This window comes from Panicum virgatum, chromosome 5K, assembly GCF_016808335.1.
Source record: "Panicum virgatum strain AP13 chromosome 5K, P.virgatum_v5, whole genome shotgun sequence".
Classification (NCBI taxonomy): domain Eukaryota; kingdom Viridiplantae; phylum Streptophyta; class Magnoliopsida; order Poales; family Poaceae; genus Panicum; species Panicum virgatum.
In genome coordinates, this window is record NC_053140.1 from 16,216,198 (window position 1) to 16,236,274 (window position 20,077).

At 49.5% G+C, this 20,077-nt stretch overlaps 1 protein-coding gene across 3 annotated transcripts; it reads right to left on the reverse strand.

Annotated features, from left to right (window-relative positions):
• Positions 1-864: 864 nt before the first annotated feature.
• LOC120706648 (probable tRNA N6-adenosine threonylcarbamoyltransferase, mitochondrial) lies at positions 865-16,508 on the reverse strand. Of its 3 annotated transcripts, none has more exons than XR_005688389.1 (13): positions 16,166-16,508; positions 16,007-16,051; positions 15,759-15,833; positions 15,580-15,676; positions 15,089-15,179; positions 14,350-14,399; positions 13,401-13,591; positions 13,198-13,283; positions 2,812-2,890; positions 2,653-2,736; positions 2,437-2,541; positions 2,100-2,188; positions 865-1,226 (listed from the first exon to the last, which is right to left on the reverse strand). XR_005688389.1 is itself a non-coding variant. In XM_039991334.1 (13 exons), exons 1-13 carry the CDS (start codon positions 16,451-16,453, stop codon positions 1,098-1,100), a joined length of 1,416 nt encoding a protein of 471 aa, XP_039847268.1. In that variant the 5' UTR covers positions 16,454-16,508; the 3' UTR covers positions 865-1,097. The 3 variants fall into 3 exon arrangements, 2 of the variants coding, with proteins under 2 accessions (XP_039847268.1, XP_039847267.1); XM_039991334.1 differs by having other exon boundaries at positions 2,437-2,551; positions 2,812-2,887; XM_039991333.1 differs by having other exon boundaries at positions 2,437-2,551; positions 16,166-16,507.
• Positions 16,509-20,077: the final 3,569 nt, after the last annotated feature.

A 20,077-nucleotide genomic window follows, 5' to 3' on the forward strand; every position in this document is an offset into this window, starting at 1 on the left:
AATACAAAGATATGAGTATTAATAGATGTTAAAATTTACCACTTACCTTTAACCCATCGAAATAGACTCGTAGTCACCCAAGGTTAACAACATATAGGCACTTGGCAAAACGAAATGGTCAATTTTGTGTTTTCCATTTGTTTTAGGCATTTCAAGCTTATCGTTCCGAAAAGGTATCGTCTACTTAACTTCAATGCTGCTCACAAAGCACAACTCCAGTGGCACCCAAAGCTTTGGACGGGAATTAGGCATGTTCAGAACGATAAAAGAAAGAGCACTTTCGACATTCTCAGCAAAGTTTTTCTGGTCAAAAAGAAAAATCTACGACTAATGAGTGGTTCAGACCTGGATAGAGACGAATCAAAGGTGGGGGAATGAACAAAATCTGGTTTGCCTTAAAATACTTGCTCACTCAATTGCCACACATTAGGCTGCTAATGTTTTGAGACGCAACGTGGCAGTGGATTGGAGAACATGGCCCCCAACAGAATTTACTGGAAGGAAGTCTGGAACACAAGCATTTTACCACCTACTCCTATCAGTACACACACTATACACGAAACCAAGCCACGCGTCACTTGGGCCAGCAGGATACTTCGACAACCTGCAACTGATTAACTCCACGCCACGGTGAAGCACAAGCTGCACCATGCGAATGCTGCAAATCCAACTGCAGTAGCGAATAGTATGCAATAACTTCACTTCAGTTTGACGAATTACAGCACCTTTGTTTTCTTCTTCAAACAAGAAACGCTTACCTGGAAAATACCAGCAAAGTTCTCAAATGTACACAAAGGACCAAAGGACTAAACAAATCTACACAAAATTCGAGATTTAGTTACAAAGCCTTCATAGTAGATCACATGATGCAATAAATATGTAACATATTCTTCTTAATGAACTGAATCATTGTACATATTGCCTCATATAGTCATATGTACAACTAAACAACCAGTTCAGCCCTTTTGCAGCTTGTTGCTGCAATTAAGTGAATACAAATTAATGGTTAGCTATGAAGATCGCGAACCCCAAAACTGGAAGAATACAGGGAACTCAACTGCACAAGCAGCTGAGACCAATAATTGGTTCCAACTGAACTACTTTTGAAGAGAGCCCTGTATCATTGACGTTAGTGATGGATGGACACGAGCGGTCTTCAACGATCGTGCAACGCTTCTTCCTTCGGAATATTCCTCACCAAGAGGCCATCTTGGCCGCAGCTCATACTGTACCACACAAGAACTGATCAGGCAAAGAAAATAGAGAAGTAGCTCATGAATTTTTTTGCAGCAGTAGTTTCAGATTCTCCACTGCTAAGACAACTTTCGGGACAAGAAATAGGTCTGAAGTCAAAACAATCTGACCTGGTGCCATTTAATTTAAAGAGTTATATGTCATAGTTTTGATTTCTTACAGAGTTGATCTACATGACAACAGATTATCGAACTTCAACAGTAGAGCCAAGTGTAGTTATTGGGATAAATAAGCCAATGTGGAACTGTAATTGGAGTCAAAGTTTCAAAACAACTTACAGAACTATATCCCACCTGCTGACAACTGGATTGGTGTTTGACACCTGCCTTTCTCCCAATTATACTATCACGGGGAGAGCTGCCCCCCCCCCCCCTCCTCTTTTTTTTTTGAAAAGTTAGAGCTGTCCCCTTTGGTTTTGTCTTAAGAGGTGAGTACTGACCGTATAGGGTGGTACAGGTACTCACGAGACCTCAAGCCCTCAGGTGGGTGGCATCTCAACTAGAGCTCTACCAAGCTATTGCTTGGTCCTTGGCCCAACTATACAAAGCTAAAAAAAATTAGAGAGTCTAACAGTGTCATGATAGAAACAGAAATGGTTTAGTGCAGCTACAACTTATCACTTTGGTGGTCGTCATGGTGTAAGGATGTTAAACAGCCTTGTGCTTCAAACCGTGAGTAAATAAACATAGAAAAAAAACATAAGAGAGAAAGTAAAAAGGCCTGCTTAAGCCAGCCATTATAAATGGTTAAAGAACACAAAGTACTCCTAAATACTAGTCACACTTAAACAATGAGCACAGAAACTTCTCACGAATTAAATGCAAGGTGCAAGCCAATTGGCAGACCTGCGTATCATCAGGCTCATCAGCAGCAGGTGGGTCCTCAAATCTTCCCGCAATGAAGTGCTCAATCCCAGTCCAAGCAATCATGACGCCTATGCAAATGCAGCAACATAGTAAAACTGGTTATTGCTCAGGAAAAGAATTAAGAATCAAGTCGTAAAGACATCTAAAATATACCTCAATATCTTAAAAAAAGGAGATAGAATAGTACATCCTAGGGTCTATAGTGAAAATCAAAGAACTGCAATGAGTTGTATGGTAACTGACTTTAAATGCAAGACGATTTTATTGACAGTTCAGTGCGATACTAAGTTACTAAGATTTTTCAATTAACTCATACCATTGTCAGTACAAAGGCTTGGAGTAGGAGATACAAGTTGTAGTCCGTTATTCTCAGCAACTTGATTCAGGCGAGTTCTAATGTACTTGTTTGATGCGACGCCCCCTGAAACAACCTTTAATTATTGGATCAGTCCGCATACTGGATGAGTTAAACAGATTTAACCATCAGCAAGATATCTAGATTACAAAGTATTTTTTTTAAAACTAAGATTACAAAGTATTTGATGGAAGGTTCAATCTTCAATGCCCATTCAACTGCTCGTTGGCATCTTTCTTCCAAATGTAACACAGCAACTCGCTGCAAGGGTCAAAATTATCAGGAAAACATCAAAGTCCCCAGTAAACATTGAATATCTTGTCCATTGTGTAGAACCTGAAAAGAGGCAGCAATGTTCGCCCTTGATTGTCTGTCTTCCTCTGATGCAGACGAAATGGGAATATCATCTGCGCTTCTATCACAGTGTAAAAACGAAAGATCAGCTAACGAGAATATAACTATTACCATGTAAACTGCAAATGTTTTCTAAAAAAGATAAAGGACTTCCCATATTTTAAGACCAAGTTACTAAACTTGGTACATAATTACTTGCACAGGTTTTGACACAAGTGCTACTTGAAACAAATATCCTTTAAGCATAAAAGAGAATTTACAAATGTGAATTTAACAGCTCAAATTCTGCCAGTTTAGAACTTTGAACTTGAGGTATAGAGAAAGTACCAAATGTTACAGACCTTGGATGGAGAATCGAATGAGAGAGAGAGAAGAGCAGTAGCTCTGTTGTCTATATGAAGAAGATAAGTACATGGGCCATATGGGCCTATAGTGTATGGGTCTTGATATTCCTAACACCCCCCTTCATGATAGATAAGTCTTTGTGCTGGATGGATAAGGCATAGGGTCCTTGCAAGGACCAGAGCATCTATTCCTTTAGCATATTTCAGTTTGCTAGGACAGTCAGTTTGCTAGGACAGCATCTAGCTTTAGTTCTTTTGACTAGCATCTTAGCATCCTTTGGCTGTCTGCCCTGGCTGCCTATAAGTATGTATCCCCAGCCCCTTGGGTTGGTATGACTTTGAGTTTGTGAATATGAGAAAACCAGAAAATTGCCCCAAGTTCATTGTCATCCTCTCAGCTCAATGAGAGTTAGAATTGAGCTCCTAACATCTGGTATCAGAGCCGTACTTTCCTGTAGGTTGGATATCTCTTGCTCCTCCCCTTCCCAAGCCGCGGTAGCAGCCCAGCCACCACCACCAGCAACTACAGCAGCAGCAGCCGCTGCAACAGCAGCAGCAGCAGCAGCTCCGGCTGCCTCTTCTTCCCCGTTCCCTTCCCCCTCTCCACGCAACAGCCCTTGGAGGCGCGCCATGTCCGACGCACCGTCTCAGCGCTCGGTCGCCTCGAGCGCACGGCGCCAGCGAGACGCCGAGCTCGCCGCGGCAGAGGAGCGCAGGCGAGCGACGGCTCAAGCCGCTGCAGCTGCGGCGAGGGCGGCCAGGCTGGCTGCAGCGGAGCTGGCAGCGGCCAGGGCGGAGGTGGAAGCAGAGGAGGCGGAGGATACAGCGCGTGCGGCGGAGGTCGAGGTTGAGACCTTGCGCGGCAGCCTCAGCGGCTCCATCGCCGGCGACGCCACCGCCGACGAGGACCTTGAGGAGTTGGAGAGGGAGAGAGCGCGGGAGCGGACCGCGCGGTGGGCAGCAGCCCACCCCGGCGGCGGCGGCCTGGACGGCGGCGCGCCCGGCGGCGGTCCAGGGGCCCGCGCGCCCGGCGGCGGCCTGGACGGCGGCGCGCCCGGCGGCGGTCCAGGGGGCCGCGCACCCGGCGGCGGCGGCCGCGCGCAGGGCGGAGGCGGCGCCCCTGGCGGCGGCCGCGCCCCTGGCGGCGGCGCGCAGGGCGGTGGCGGCACTCCTGGCTGGGGTGCGCGCGGCGGCGCCCCCGGCTACCACGGCCTCCAGGCGGTGGTCAGGAACGTCGGTCCCGGCGGTGGGTGGCCCACCCTCACCAAGACCAACTACGTCGAGTGGGCCGCGGTCATGGAGGTGAAGCTCCAGGTGCGGCATATGTGGGAGGCAGTCCGGTACGGCGACGTCGACTACGATGAGGATCGACGGGCGCTGGATGCTCTCATCGCAACAGCCCCGCCCGAGATGCGGTTCACGCTTTCCAAGAAGCGAACTGCCAAGGAGGCCTGGGACTCCATCGCTGCGGCACGTATCGGCAGCGATCGCGCCCGCAAGACCACTCTCCAGGCACTTCGCAAGGAGTGGGAGAACCTGGCCTTCAAGCCAGGTGAGGATGTTGATGACTTCGCCCTCCGTCTCAACACTCTGCTGCAGAAGGTGGTGCAGTTCGGCGACGACACCTACGACGAGGAGAGAGCCGTCGAGAAGCTCTTCCGCTGCGTCCCCGAGAGGTACAGGCAGACCGCTCGCTCGATCGAGTCTCTGCTGGATCTCTCCACCATGACGATCGAGGAGGCGATAGGTCGCCTCAAGGTCGTCGACAGCGACGAGCCACAGCCTCCCTCGGGAGGCATCTCCATCGGTGGGAAGCTCCACCTCACTCAGGAGCAGTGGGAGGCTCGGCGCGGTGACTGGAGGAGGGGGGAGCCCTCTTCCTCGACTGGTGGCCACAAGCGCGGCAAGCCGCGAAAGGGGCGCGGAGGTGCCCAAGCCGGGGCACGAGGGCGCGCCGAGGGTGGCGCCCGCGGAGATGCTCAGGGCGGCGCCGCTGACAGGCCCAAGGCGGCACGAGACGACGCCTGCCACAACTGTGGCAGGCCCGGCCATTGGGCCAGGGACTGCCCGCAGCGGAGGCGTGGGGGCCAAGCCCACGTCGCGGAGGCCCAGCCGGATGACGAGCCGGCTCTGTTCCTACTCCACGGGGACATGGAGCCGCATCCAGCGGCACCGCCTGTCACCGCTCTACTCCACCTCGACGAGCCGCGTGCCCGAGTTCTCCTCGGCAACGGCTCCGACGACGACAGGGTCGATGGCTGGTACCTCGACTCCGGCGCCACGCACCACATGACAGGGCGGCGGGAGTTCTTCTCCGACCTGGACGTCGACGTAGGTGGCTCCGTCAGTTTCGGGGACTCCTCCGCCGTGGAGATCAAAGGCGTGGGCTCCGTGATCTTCACCGCCAAGTCCGGAGAGCACCGGATGCTCACCGGAGTCTACTACATCCCGGCGCTGCGGAACTCCATCATCAGCCTTGGGCAACTCGATGAGAGCGGCTCCCGCGTAGTGATCGACAGCGGGGTCCTCCGCATCTGGGACCACCGTCGCCAGCTTCTCGCCAGGGTGGTTCGAGGGAAGAACCGCCTCTACATTCTCCATGTCGGGGTGGCCCAGCCTCTTTGTCTTGCAGCTCGCAGGGACGACGAGGCATGGCAGTGGCACGAGCGCTTTGGGCACCTCCACTTTGAGGCCCTGAAGCGGCTCGGCGCCAAGGAGATGGTGCGAGGCCTCCCGTGCCTCGACCACGTGGAGCAGCTCTGCGACGTCTGCGTGCTGACGAAGCAGAGGCGGCACTCCTTCCCCCAGCAGGCGAGCTTCCGAGCCAAGGAGCGGCTCGAGCTCGTACACGGGGACTTATGTGGCCCGGTGACACCGGTCACACCAGGAGGACGGCGCTACTTCCTGCTGCTCGTCGACGACCTCTCCCGCTTCATGTGGGTGATGATCCTCGGCAGCAAGGGAGAGGCTGCGGACGCCATCAGGCGTGCTCAGGCCGCTGCGGAGGCGGAGAGCGGCCGCAAGTTGCGCGTGCTGCGCACCGACAACGGTGGCGAGTTCACGGCGTACTGCGCGGATGAGGGCATCCAGCGCCACTACTCTGCGCCGTACAGCCCGCAGCAGAATGGCGTCGTCGAGCGGCGCAACCAGACGGTGGTGGGGATGGCCCGGGCCCTCCTCAAGCAGAGGGGCATGCCGGCCGTCTTCTGGGGAGAGGCAGTGGTGACGGCTGTCTACATCCTCAACCGCTCGCCCACCAAGGCACTCGACGGCATGACGCCGTATGAGGCTTGGCATGGGCGTAAGCCGGCGGTCTCCCACCTGCGGGTCTTCGGCTGCCTCGCGTTCGCCAAGGAGCTTGGCCACATCGGCAAGCTCGACGACAGGAGCACTCCGGGAGTGTTCATCGGCTACGCGGAGGGTTCGAAGGCCTACCGCATTCTCGACCCGGAGACACAGCGTGTGCGCACGGCGCGCGACGTTGTGTTCGACGAAGGGCGAGGATGGGCGTGGGACAAGGCGGTGGACGACGGCTCAGCTCCGACGTACGACGACTTCACCGTCGAGTACGTCCACTTCGAGGGAGCCGGGGGAGTAGGCAGCTCTTCTTCGCCGAGCGTGCCTACCCCGGTCCCCGAGCCTCCACCGACTCCGGCGCCCGCCACACCGGCGGCACCACGCTCTTCAGCTACGACTCCGGCTGCGCCGAGTTCCTCGGCTGCACCACCACAGCCGGCGACGCCGCGGACTCCAGCACCGACAGCCACTCCTCCGGGCACGCCTACTACAGCACCTGCTCATGCTGAGCACAGCCCGGTGGAGTTCGCTACTCCGTTCTCTCACGACGAGGAGCGCATCGACGCGTACCACGACGGTGAGCCACTGCGGTACCGTACGATGGAGGACCTTCTCGGTGATCAGCCGGTGCCGGGACTGGTGCCTCACGACCTGGAGGCGCAGTTGCACCTCGCGTGCGACGACGGCGAGCCTCAGTCTTTCGCAGAGGCCGAGGGACACGGCGTGCCGCGATGCAGTCGGAGATGGACGCGGTTGAGAAGAACCGCACTTGGGAGCTTGCTGATCTCCCTCGTGGTCACCGCGCGATCACCCTTAAGTGGGTGTTCAAGCTGAAGAGGGATGAGGCCGGCACCGTCGTCAAGCACAAGGCTCGCCTGGTGGCACGAGGTTTCGTGCAGCAGGGGGGAGTCGACTTCGACGATGCCTTCGCTCCCGTGGCACGGATGGAGTCCGTGCGACTTCTCCTTGCGCTGGCTGCCCAGGAGGGCTGGCGCGTCCATCACATGGACGTCAAGTCGGCGTTTCTCAACGGCGACTTGAAGGAGGAGGTCTACGTGCACCAGCCGCCGGGGTTTGCGATCCCCGGCAAGGAGGGTAAGGTGCTACGTCTGCGCAAGGCCCTCTATGGCTTACGGCAGGCCCCGAGGGCGTGGAATGCCAAGCTGGACTCCACGCTCAAGGGGATGGGCTTCGAGCAAAGCCCGCACGAGGCGGCCATCTACCGGCGGGGCAATGGAGGCAATGCCCTGCTGGTGGGTGTCTACGTCGACGACTTGGTGATCACCGGCACCAAGGATGAGGAGGTGGTGGCGTTCAAGGAGGAGATGAAGGCCACCTTTCAGATGAGCGACCTGGGGCCTCTCTCCTTCTACCTGGGGATCGAGGTGCACCAGGACGACTCCGGGATCACACTTCGACAGACCGCCTACGCCAAGCGCGTCGTCGAGCTCGCCGGGCTCACCGACTGCAACCCAGCTCTCACTCCAATGGAGGAGAGGCTGAAGCTGAGCCGTGACAGCACGGCAGAGGAGGTGGACGCTACTCAGTACCGGCGCCTTGTGGGGAGCCTACGCTACCTCGCCCACACGCGGCCGGACTTGGCGTTCTCCGTCGGCTACGTTAGTCGGTTCATGCAGCGACCGACGACGGAGCACCAGCAGGCCGTGAAGAGGATCATCCGCTATGTTGCGGGGACTCTCGACCACGGTCTCCACTACCCGAGGTGCCCTGGAGCGGCACACTTCGTCGGGTACAGCGACAGCGACCACGCCGGCGACATCGACACCAGCAAGAGCACGAGCGGGATCCTCTTCTTCCTCGGCGGGTGCCTTGTTAGCTGGCAGTCGGTCAAGCAGCAGGTGGTGGCCTTGTCCAGTTGCGAGGCCGAGTACATAGCGGCCTCCACCGCGTCGACTCAGGCGCTCTGGCTCGCTCGACTGCTTGGTGATCTACTCGGCAGAGACATTGGAGCGGTGGAGCTCAGGGTGGACAGCAAGTCCGCCCTAGCTTTGGCGAAGAACCCTGTTTTCCATGAACGGAGCAAGCACATCCGGGTGAGGTACCACTTCATCCGAGGCTGCTTGGAGGACGGGAGCATCAAGGCAAGCTACATCAACACCAAGGACCAGCTTGCAGACCTGCTCACCAAGCCCCTTGGGAGGATCAAGTTCCTTGAGCTCTGCTCCAGGACCGGGATGGTCCACTCCTCCCACAAGACGACGCACAAGACTTAAGACGACGCACAAGACTTAGGGGGAGAATGATGGATAAGTCTTTGTGCTGGATGGATAAGGCATAGGGTCCTTGCAAGGACCAGAGCATCTATTCCTTTAGCATATTTCAGTTTGCTAGGACAGTCAGTTTGCTAGGACAGCATCTAGCTTTAGTTCTTTTGACTAGCATCTTAGCATCCTTTGGCTGCCTGCCCTGGCTGCCTATAAGTATGTATCCCCAGCCCCTTGGGTTGGTATGGTTTTGAGTTTGTGAATATGAGAAAACCAGAAAATTGCCCCAAGTTCATTGTCATCCTCTCAGCTCAATGAGAGTTAGAATTGAGCTCCTAACACTTCAAACTTAAGGCGAAAACGGAGGATTTGAAGCATTGAGTTTGAGTAAGTGAAGCCGATGCTGCTCCCGAGTTTGTGCTTTGGTGAAAAAGTCTGTCAATTGCAGTTCTGACGGTACATACTGAAGATCAATTGTTTTCTGATGACAGTGAGATCGCGTAAATGAGGCATCCACACCAATATGCTTTGTAAGTTCATGCTTCACTGGATCATTAGCAATCTGTATGGCTCCAGTATTATCGCAAAAAAGAGGTGTGGGAGCATCACAAGAAATACCAAAATCATGTAACAACCATCGAAGCCCTACAATCTCTGAAGTGGTAGTGGCAAGGGCTCTAAGTTCTGCCTCTGTACTGGATCGAGATACAGCTGCCTGCTTCTTAGACTTCCATGCAAGAGGAGAAGAGCCAAAAAGAATGCAATAACCTGTGATAGAACGACGATCTGTTGGATCACTCGCCCAAGTAGAGTCTGAGTAAGCATGAAGCTGAAGCGGACTATCACGAGCATAGAGCAAACACTGAGATGATGTCCCCCGTAAATATCTCAACACACGAATCAAATGTCCAAAATGAACCGAAGTAGGAGCACTCACAAACTGACTGAGAATATGGACTGCATGAGCAATATCAGGTCTAGTAACAGTGAGATAAACAAGGCTGCCCACAATATGCCGATATCGAAAGGGATACTCAAGAGGTGTACCGTCATTAGGGCGAAGCTGCAGGTGAAGATCCATAGGTGTAGCAGCCGTCCGATTATCAGTAATACCAGACCGAGCAATAAGATCTTGTATGTATTTGGACTGAGAAAGATAATAACCCTTTGCAGAATGTATTACCTCGATTCCTAAGAAATAGCTGAGAGGACCCAAATCAGACATATGAAATTGCTCACTAAGCTGCTGCTTCAGCTGAGAAATATATTCCACATCATCTCCTGTTATCAACATATCATCAACATATAAAAGTAGCAAAGTACGTCCACATGGAGAGAGATGAATAAATAAGGCAGGATCATGATCACTAGGGGAAAAACCAGCAGCCCGAACCACAGTAACAAAACGCTCAAACCAAGCACGAGGAGCTTGTTTAAGGCCATATAAAGCACGACGAAGTCGACAAACATATCCTAAAGGAGCATCAACACCTGGGGGTGGCTGCATATAAGCTTCCTCATGCAAGTCACCATGAAGAAAAGCATTCTGAACATCCATCTGAGAGATACGCCAAGAAGAAATGGCAGCCACTGCAATCAAAGTACGAACAGTAGTCATATGAGCAACAGGGGCAAATGTCTCATCATAATCTCGTCCCTGAATCTGTTGGAACCCTCTAGCAACAAGACGTGCCTTATATCTCTCAACAGAACCATCGGACTTGGTCTTGATTTTAAACACCCACTTACATGTAATGGGTACCGCATGTGACGGTAATGAAACAATATCCCAAGTGCCTGTACGATCAAGAGCAGCAAGCTCTTCGGACATAGCAAGCTGCCATTCTGGAATACAAGAAGCTTCCTGATAAGTGGATGGCTCAACAATAACAGCACTCACACGTGGAAATCCCAACTTGTCAGGAGGCTCAATAGTAGTGCGATCCCGTAGATTATATCGTGGACCAGCCTGTAACTCATCAGAGATAGCACATGACTCATCAATATTGGCAGATTCATCTAAAACGGGAGTATCAAGACTGGCCGAGGAGGTAGGACTAGCCGGAAGCCCTGTGCGACGACGAGTGTAGACATGTGTTATAGGTGGTTTAGAGGGCGGAGGTGGTGGTAGAGTGGATGTGGTGGAAGGAGTAGGATCAGGAATAAGGGTATCAGGAGGAGGAGGAGGAGGAGGAGGTGGTGGTGGTGTTATGGTAGCATCACTAGATGAAATAGGAGGAAGAAAAAGAAATGATGTGGACTCTATGGAAGAAGATGAGGACTGAGTAGAAGGGTTGTAGAAGAAAGGACGATTCTCAACAAATGTTGCATCACGAGAGATACGCATGCGACGAGAGGAAGGATCATAGCAATGATAACCCTTATGCTCGGGACTATAACCTAGAAAAACACATTCAACGGACTGAGCAGTCAACTTAGTTCGCTCACAAGGTGCAAGTAAGACATAGCATGTGCACCCAAAAACTCGGAGATGGTCATAGTTAGGAGGTATACCAAAAAGAACCTCACCAGGACATTTTCCATCAAGTTTGGAGGAAGGTTGCCGATTAATAAGATAAACAGCAGTAGAGATAGCTTCTCCCCAAAAATGAGAAGGAACAAAAGATGCAATGAGAAGTGTGCGAGCAGTCTCGATAAGATGACGATGTTTACGTTCAGCAACACCATTTTGAGCATGAGCACCTGCACAGGAGAGCTGAGCAAGCGTGCCCTCGGAGGTGAGAAACTGGCGAAAAGCTGAAGACAAGTATTCACCTCCAGAATCAGAACGAAAAACTCTAACAGCAGTGGAAAATTGAGTGTGTACCATGCGAGCAAAGGACTGGTAAATAGAACACAGTTGGGATCGATGTTTCATAAAATAGATCCAGGTGTATCGAGAATAGTCATCAATGAAAATGACATAGTAACTGTGACCACCCTTGGAAGCAAAAGGTGAAGGACCCCAGACATCCGAGTGAATAAGATCAAAAGGTCTAATAGAATGCGAAGTACTGCTGGAATATGGGAGTTGTACTTGTTTCCCAAGCTTGCAACCCTTGCAATGCAAGCTAGGATCAATAGGAATATGACCTAGATGTCCCTGATGAATTATGGTAGACAATCGAGACCCACAAAGGTGACCAAGACGATGGTGCCACTTGGCAAAAGATGAAGCTGATGATGACACAGTTGACGACGCACGGGCAGCGGAAGAAGGAAGACATAAGGTATCCAAAACATAGAGATTAGAAGAATCCCTACGGCGATGACCAGTCCCAATCACATTCCCTGTTTGACGGTCCTGAATGAAGCAAGATGACTCATCAAATCCAACAAAGCAGTTCATATCAGCTATTTGACCCACTGATAGAAGATTCATAGTTAGCTGAGGTACACAGGAAATATCAGGTATATAGAAATGAGGAGACTGAAGAGAACCCTGATGAGTAACATGACAAGATTCATCAGTGACAGGCTTACATGCTACCAATTTGGACCTGTCGGATGTCACATGGAAAGAAGCCCCTGAATCCAAAAACCAAGTCTCCGGGGCAATGTAATCTGAAGCAGCTGCAATAGCAATTGTATTGGTTGAATCTGACATGTTGAAGTACTGAAAACACTTACTGCAACAAAGAGCTAGGGACCTCAATAGCAGAGAAGATGACCTGCAGTCTCCAGAGACAACAACAAGGGACCTTCTCTGCAGCACAGCAGAGCAGAGCCCCAAGCAGAGCAGAGCACCTCCCTCTTTCCTTTCTGCAGAACACCAGCAGAGCAGGGGCGCACAGCTTGGACGGGCCGGCAGCAGAGCAGAGCAGAGCAGCACCAGCAGAAGAAGACGGGCGGGCGGAAGCCGCGACGGCGGCGAACAGGGGCGAGCGCGGACAGGCGCAGGCGGTCATGGATGGAGAGGCCACGACTGCGGCGGAGGAGGGGTCGCTACGGGCGGCGGTGGAGGGGCCGCGACGGCGGCGGAGGGAGGACGAGCCGGCGGGGACGGACGCCACGACAGGCGGCGACCAGGAGTGCCGCGATGGGCGGCGACCAGGAGTGCCGCGACAGGCGGGCGGACGGGCGAGCGAGCGGCTGCAGCAGGCCAAATGGATACCTGGCGGCCCGCAACGCTCAGATCCGCAACGGCGGATAGCAAACTGGCCGTCGGACGACCGCCGGCGGAGGTGAACAGTGGATCACGGGTGGGCTAACCTAGCCCTAACCCAACCTGCTCTGATTCCATGTTACAGACCTTGGATGGAGAATCGAATGAGAGAGAGAGAGAAGAGCAGTAGCTCTGTTGTCTATATGAAGAAGATAAGTACATGGGCCATATGGGCCTATAGTGTATGGGTCTTGATATTCCTAACACCAAATACTACTTTCTCAAAGCATACTAAGTGGATGATCCGGAAACACCAGAAAGTCTGTTCATATTATGGAAAAAGGAGAGGACACAGGGACTGAGATCAGTGAGACCAAACGGGATAGTGTGTGCTTACAAATTCTTAGATTCAATTGCCAGTCGGACTTGTGTCTTCAGACCAGCATAAGAAAAATTGCAATCTTTATGCTGTCGCATTGGAACCTGAAAGTGTACAAGAAAAACTGTAACCAATCACATCATTTAGCTAAGAATATTAACAAATCGATAACAACATTTAGCTATATCTCAGGTATGGAAAAACTACATCAGAAGACTTACTCTGAACTTAATAGAGTCAGGATCACCATCTAGAGCAAGCTCTTCAAGAGCAGGACCACCACCTTTTCGCATATCAAGACCCAACCATCTTGCTGTTTTGTCATATGCCTCACCAATCGCATCATCTATAGTAGTCCCCAGTTGAACGTATTGCCCAAGGCTATGAGCAAGAACAAGAAGATTGTGTCCTCCTGAACAGATTGACTTGTTAGATAGCTTAAAGACATCAGAAAGAATTCAGGAATCCTTCTGCCCTGATTATTACACTAGTTTTCCAGCCAAATTAGCATATATGCTTAAGGAACTTATGTTGAAGTAGTTCTACATTGATTTACATGCCCTTTGTCAATGGGAACAAGGTTCACGCTGTAATTGACTAAAATCATCTGTCACATACATTTCATTTCAATAATTTTAACAGCAGTGTTGGGCTTAAGAAATAAATCAATTTATATTGTGGAATAAGGAAGCGTTTCAAGTAGTGAATATCGTGCAAAAAGAGGTAGCTAGGATGTGGTAAGTTAAAAGGCATTAAAAATCAAGAGACCCAATTATTTTTTGTTTAATGCACAGAAGAATAGAAAAATATGATAATTAAAAATCACTTAGTAGTAACACACATAAGAGTAGCAAAATATGGTAACTATTCTGTGTTGTAGCTAGCGGAAAAATGCAATTGTGCTTTTAGAGTGTTGAATATTGAATGGCATGGGCTTTGTATGATTGGAAGACACAGCTTGCCACAATTCTCATAGGCAGGTTCATCTAAGTTATAAGTGTGTGTTCCATTTTTTTTTGTTTTAATTTTTTCAGCTGGGTCCTGGCTGAAAATCCTAGGAAACTAATCCCAATTGCAAAGTTGTTGAGAATCTTGTCAAGACCTATTGATCCAGGGAAAATTGAGAAAGTAGCAGCATATAAGGTTGACACAACTGTAATTAGCATGTACCTGAAATTAGAAGAGCCAAAAATGGGAAATCAAGGTCCTTGTTCACTAGCCTGACAAGGATCAAACAACATTAACTGCGAGTACAGTGCATGCATACAGTTAGAAGTATGGTGAGATATTATGCAATATTTTGTTTATGTTTGTAAAATGTTGTGTTTGTCATAAACATGTTTATCATGCTCTAAGTAATTTAGCTTTGAGTTTATTTGTTTTTCTTTCATTCACTACAAGACACCTATTAGCCCATAGGTGAATGATGTGGCATTGAGAACTTGGTAGTTTACTATAGGTACAAATCTGCTCCTATATTATACAAAAGTAAATAAATATTTTTACATAGGTTGCAAATTGGTTATAGATTCGAAAGTCGTAATATTAAAAAACATTTGCTCTTAGTTTATGCTACTATACCAGCTTAGTTTAACAAATATCTGCTTCTGTATGACACTACAGAAGGATGCCAAGCCAAGAGGTGGGGATGTCTACGTCTATAGTCTAAACAGATGTGCAAATTCTGATGTAAAACCAAAATGAAAAATATCAACAAGCAAGTTTATAAAAATTACAACAAATGACTTGAAACAGACTTTCTATCCTTTATTCTTGAAAACAAAACCTTCTTCCACTTTATGACGGATTATCTAAACAACTTGCACGGCATATAAAAGAAAGTCAAAGCCCAACAGATCTATTTAAAATCAAGGTTAATTGAACAGCAAAGGCCCTATTAGTTAAATACCTGGAAACTAATGCATGCGCTTCCATATGATGAACTCCAACAATAGGCAAGCCAAATGATTTTGCCACTTGTCTCGCTTTGTGGACACCAACTGCAGTTTAGACATGAAATTGCATTAAATTTAGAAAAAAGCCAAGGGATATGATCATGGAGACAATAACAAGAAACTAGACTTCATGACCCCCCCTGATACACATGCAAGCTAGTATTTATCCCGAAGTCTAGCACAATGCCCGTCACATAATATCATGGAAGTTCCAAGGACGTCAAAAGTTCTCCAGAATGACAGAACCAACAATGCAGATCTTTAATTGAAAGATGAATTTCTAGTATGATCAAAGTCAGCTCATTTGAATCATGTACACCTAAAAACTGTAGTAAATCTTTCTGCCTTAGAGATTCATTTCTAGTAAATTGATGAACCTCTAAGCACAATTTCTTGTGAACAGATAGTTCACATCCCAACTAACAAAGGGGAGGTACATCCATACCTCTAAGGCATAGACTAAGTCCTGGTCCGACGGTAACAGCGACAGCAGAAAGATCGCTTCCTGACAATTTTGCATCATCGAGGGCCTTTTGGACAACCTGGGCAAAAAATATACACGCAATTAACATAAATGCCAGTCTCAAAAGGCTGTAGAACCTCTGTCAATCTAAGAAACCACACCTGGTCAATCACAAGAGCATGAGCTTCCTCGGCCATCTTCGGAGCAACACCCCCATACCTCACAAGCAAATCCGACTTCCAGATGTTGGCCAAGGAAAAGTCACAGAAAAGTAGACCTGGTCAGCAATGCCCAAATGTTTCCCGTCCTATGCTACTAATTCCATGTTGCATAAGCAGACCGGCCCAAATTTACAATTGGAATAAGAGGTCAGAATGAAGAAATAAAATTGTGCTGGAAAAAGGCTTACTTGGGAAGACACCACTTGGCTAAGGATCTCCCCGTCGCCTCTAACCTGCAAGCAGCCAGACAAACAGCATGGAGGCAGCTCAGCACAAAAACATAAAGGGTTCTCCACGCCCCCGCCGCAGGTAAAATCGACAGGAGAAGAGGAAGCAAGCACTAGTACCACAGCGGCCGCAGTGTCGTCGCAGCTTGTCTCGATACCGAGCATTAGGAGGTCGCGGCGGGCCGGAGCGGCGCGAGCGGCGGAGGAGGACGCCACGGTGGAAAGGGGGCGGAGGGCAGGGGGAGCGGTTGCTGGGGAGGACGAGGAGGCGGAAGAGAGAGAGCGGCGTAGAGCCGGGGGAGGACGAAGACAGGAGAAGGGCTTCGCTGGGGCTCGTCGGAGGAGGAGGAATGCGGCGGCGGCGCGGGAAATGGGCGGCGATAAGGTCGGCAAAAGAGTGGCCGCCATTTCCTCCCGTCTCTGCTCCGGCGACTCCCCAGCCACGGCCGGGCCGAGACGGGATTTGAAATTGGGTGATGGGCTTTGTGCTCGCGCCGCCGTCGGAACACAGGCACAAGCCCAAGTAAACTGATTGGGCTTCAAGCTAGAACGGCCTGTACGATTGTAGGCCGACGAGACATTCACGGCCTGTACGTTGTTAAGGGGCGCCACTGTAAATGAGAGTCTCTCATTTTATTTCTCCCTCCTCTCCAACAACTCTCTCAAAGGATGAGACACTCTCATCCTATTCCTAAAAATGGGAAGGAAGGCAAACAGATCTGAGAGACTCACAGTTAGGAATGAGATATGAATTTGGTTGGAGATGTTTTTCCCCTTCTCTCTTCTAAGTGTAGAGTAGGAGGCCAAATAGGACATGAGTTGGAGTTGCTCGAACAATATGCGAGCACATATCGAGTCGCTGGCACCTTTTTGTACGGTGCTAGGCTGCTAGGCTTGCCAAATCGATGTGCAACATATCCATAGCATGTGTCTGCGCACAGCTCGATAGCCGAACCGGCGGCGGCGGCCGGCGAGGACCCCAACCAAGACCTCCGAGATAGCAAGGCATCGATCGGAACGCAACGCAATGCAACGTGCAGATATGAAGGCAAACACCGAAACACGCATGATCCACGAGCGAGGATGGGCGATGGCAATTTTTCGCCACCTTCCGGAGCTTCCTCATTCCCAAAACGGCGAGGCAGTGCGTTGGGGGCTCGGCCGCCCGCTAGATATCGGTCTCGATCATCCTTGATCGCCGCCAAGGCATGTTCGGCACCCACCGGCGGAGCGCGGCTGCCTAAACATATGGCTATCTGGTGCGTGGCTAGGGGAGTTGTTGCTAAAAAATAGGAACCCTTTGGCTGCTGATATGGCATGCCAACATGGCAAAAGGTTGAAAACTGAAACTGTTATTTTCAAAGTTTAGAGATAAAGTTGACTTTCGGCTAAAAATTCGAGAACAAAATAGTCTATTCTATTAAAGAAAATCAGTCTTTTTTTTAATTTTACATTGGTTTTCAACGTAGATTTGTTATAATTTTATCAACCAACTATTAATGATACATTGGTTTTATTTTATTTTTTGGGGGGGAGGGGGAGCATGCCCCTGCCACTCCCCTTAGTTTCGTCAGTGCCGCGATACGCCAGTGATTGCCAAGCTCACTGCTCACATCGTATCAAAACGACGATTATATAAAGGTGGGCTAACGCGAGCCTCCTCGGCAGTTCGCTCTCGCTGCAGCCGAGCCATCCGAGTGCCGGTACGTGAGTTTTTTCTCTTATTTCTTTACTTTCCTTTCCTTTCCATTTTTTCTTTTGTATACATAATTTCTTGGCAATTTTGTATTTATATACCAGTTGTTTGTAAAAATTATATTTTGTAAATAAAAATAAAATCTAAGTTGTCCTCTAAAGGTTTTATGTAGAAATAAAATGATGTTACAAATTATCTCATAACAAGTAGCTAGTCCGTAATATTCTATATCTTAAAATTATATACATAAGTTATAATATTCTTAAAATTATAAATTTGTCGTAACTAAAACTTTACTGAAGTAGAAAGCTTGGAATAACTCCTCTACTCCTCTGTCCGCAGTAGCCTGTAGCCACCAAGGCTCGCGTCCATCCCCGACCATGGCGGCTGCAGAAGCCGGTGCGGCCGATGCGGCCAACCGCCGCGGCCAACTTGGGGCTGTAGCCACGGCCGACGCCACCGACGCCCTTGTCATAGCCAAAGCGCTACGGATGCCTCCAAAAAGGCCCTGGCTAATGCAGTTGCTGCTATGGCAGTTGGAGACCCTGCCGCGGCAATCGCCGCAGCCGCCGTGGCTAGCGTCGCTACAGCTGCCAACTCAACAACATGTGTTGTGACCGCCATCATCCACTTTGCGGCTATCTTGGGGCCGCCGGTAAAGGGTCCAGAGCCGACCCGGGCGCGGTCCTGACCGCTATTGTGGTTTATGCCGCAATAGCGTTTCCAAGGCACGATGACGCAGAAGGATTTTGTTCTATAAAGTCATTAATATTATGCTCGGAGGCGTTTGTGGGCTCACTTCTTGTGGGCTCACTTCAGTGATCAGCACCACCGTGAAGAGAATGTCCATTTTTTAAACTACTAAAGGTTCGCTATAGGGGCGGAGCCAGAACTTAAACTAAAGGGGGCTCATTTTTCTTCTTCTTTCTTCTCTTTTTCCCTTCGCTGCAATGGACAACATGGGGTACGGGGCCGGAGCCCCCCCCCCCCCCCCCCCCCCGCCCCTGGCTTCACCCCCTGGTTTGCTGATCCTCGTGGGTTCCTCGTGCTCGTTGACGGCGCAGTTTTCAGCGCTGATGGTTGGGTCGAGTCAGCCATGAATCTTCTTTCGTCACTGGGAGGAGCAGCTGTGTTCGTGATTTATACCACGGGATGGGGAAAGCCATGGTCAGCCATGTGCGGGGAGTTCATTGGCAAACTAGCATATAGATACACTCTCGCATGAAAGGAAAAATAATCAAGTTATATTGTACGGCATTTTATGTTACTAGTAAAGTGCACTTGCGGCACGCACGCGGTTTAAGAAGCTATTAAACATGTGTTTTCTATTCATAAGACACATAATAGTAAAAAATATTCAACATCTTTCCCATATAGTTGAACATCTCAATATCCAGTTGATTAAAGCATCTGTACACATGACTTAATATTTTAAGCCACCTGACCTAAAATAAGTTGATTTGATAGAAGGAAAACAGAAGCGAAACACTTTTGGGATATCTTTTTTGAAGGAAAAACGCTTTTGGGATATCAACATGCATGAAGCAATGACTGCACTGGCAGCAGACACTGATGTTGATGCAGAGTACACCATCAAAGATAGGGGGTGTTTAGTTGATGAAAATTTTTGGTACAAAGGTCACATCAAATGTTTGACCAGATGTCTGAAGAGATTTTCGGGCACTAATTAAAAAACTAATTTGAAACTGCGAGACGAATCTTTTGATGCCTTTGACCGCATCATTAGCACATGTGGATTACTGTAGCACTTATGGCTAATCATGTACTAATTAGGCTCAAAAGATTCGTCTCGTCGTATACATCTAAACTGTGCAATTATTTTTATTTTTTAACTATATTTAATGCTCTATGCATGTGTCTAAAGGTGAGGCAAAAAAATTTGGGTGAAAATTTTTGGTAACTAAACGGGCTAGATATTCATGGGCAGGAATTGCGAGAGCTCCCTTGCTGTTGTTGCGACTTGCGCGCGTGCAGCTTTTACTCACAGGCTCCTGCCATCTCCTTTATTTCCTCTCACTTTCTTTTATCTGCCAGCTGCGCTTGATTTAGGTAGTTCAGCAGCGAATTGGAGCTAGATAGTCATTGATAAATGTGGCCTGCCACCAATCTCACCTTTGTTGCCCCTTAGCATGAGAGGAGGTCAATCGATCTAACAGAAGAAGAAAAAAGAAACCAATCAACTTATACGCAGAAGAAAACAATGAATGACACATACATATGCCATAATTAGGTAATAATTAAAATTTCAATATAATGAGTTGGCCTCGGGGTTTTTTCAGGGGTATAGTGGCCCCATTCATGTGAACATGTCAAAA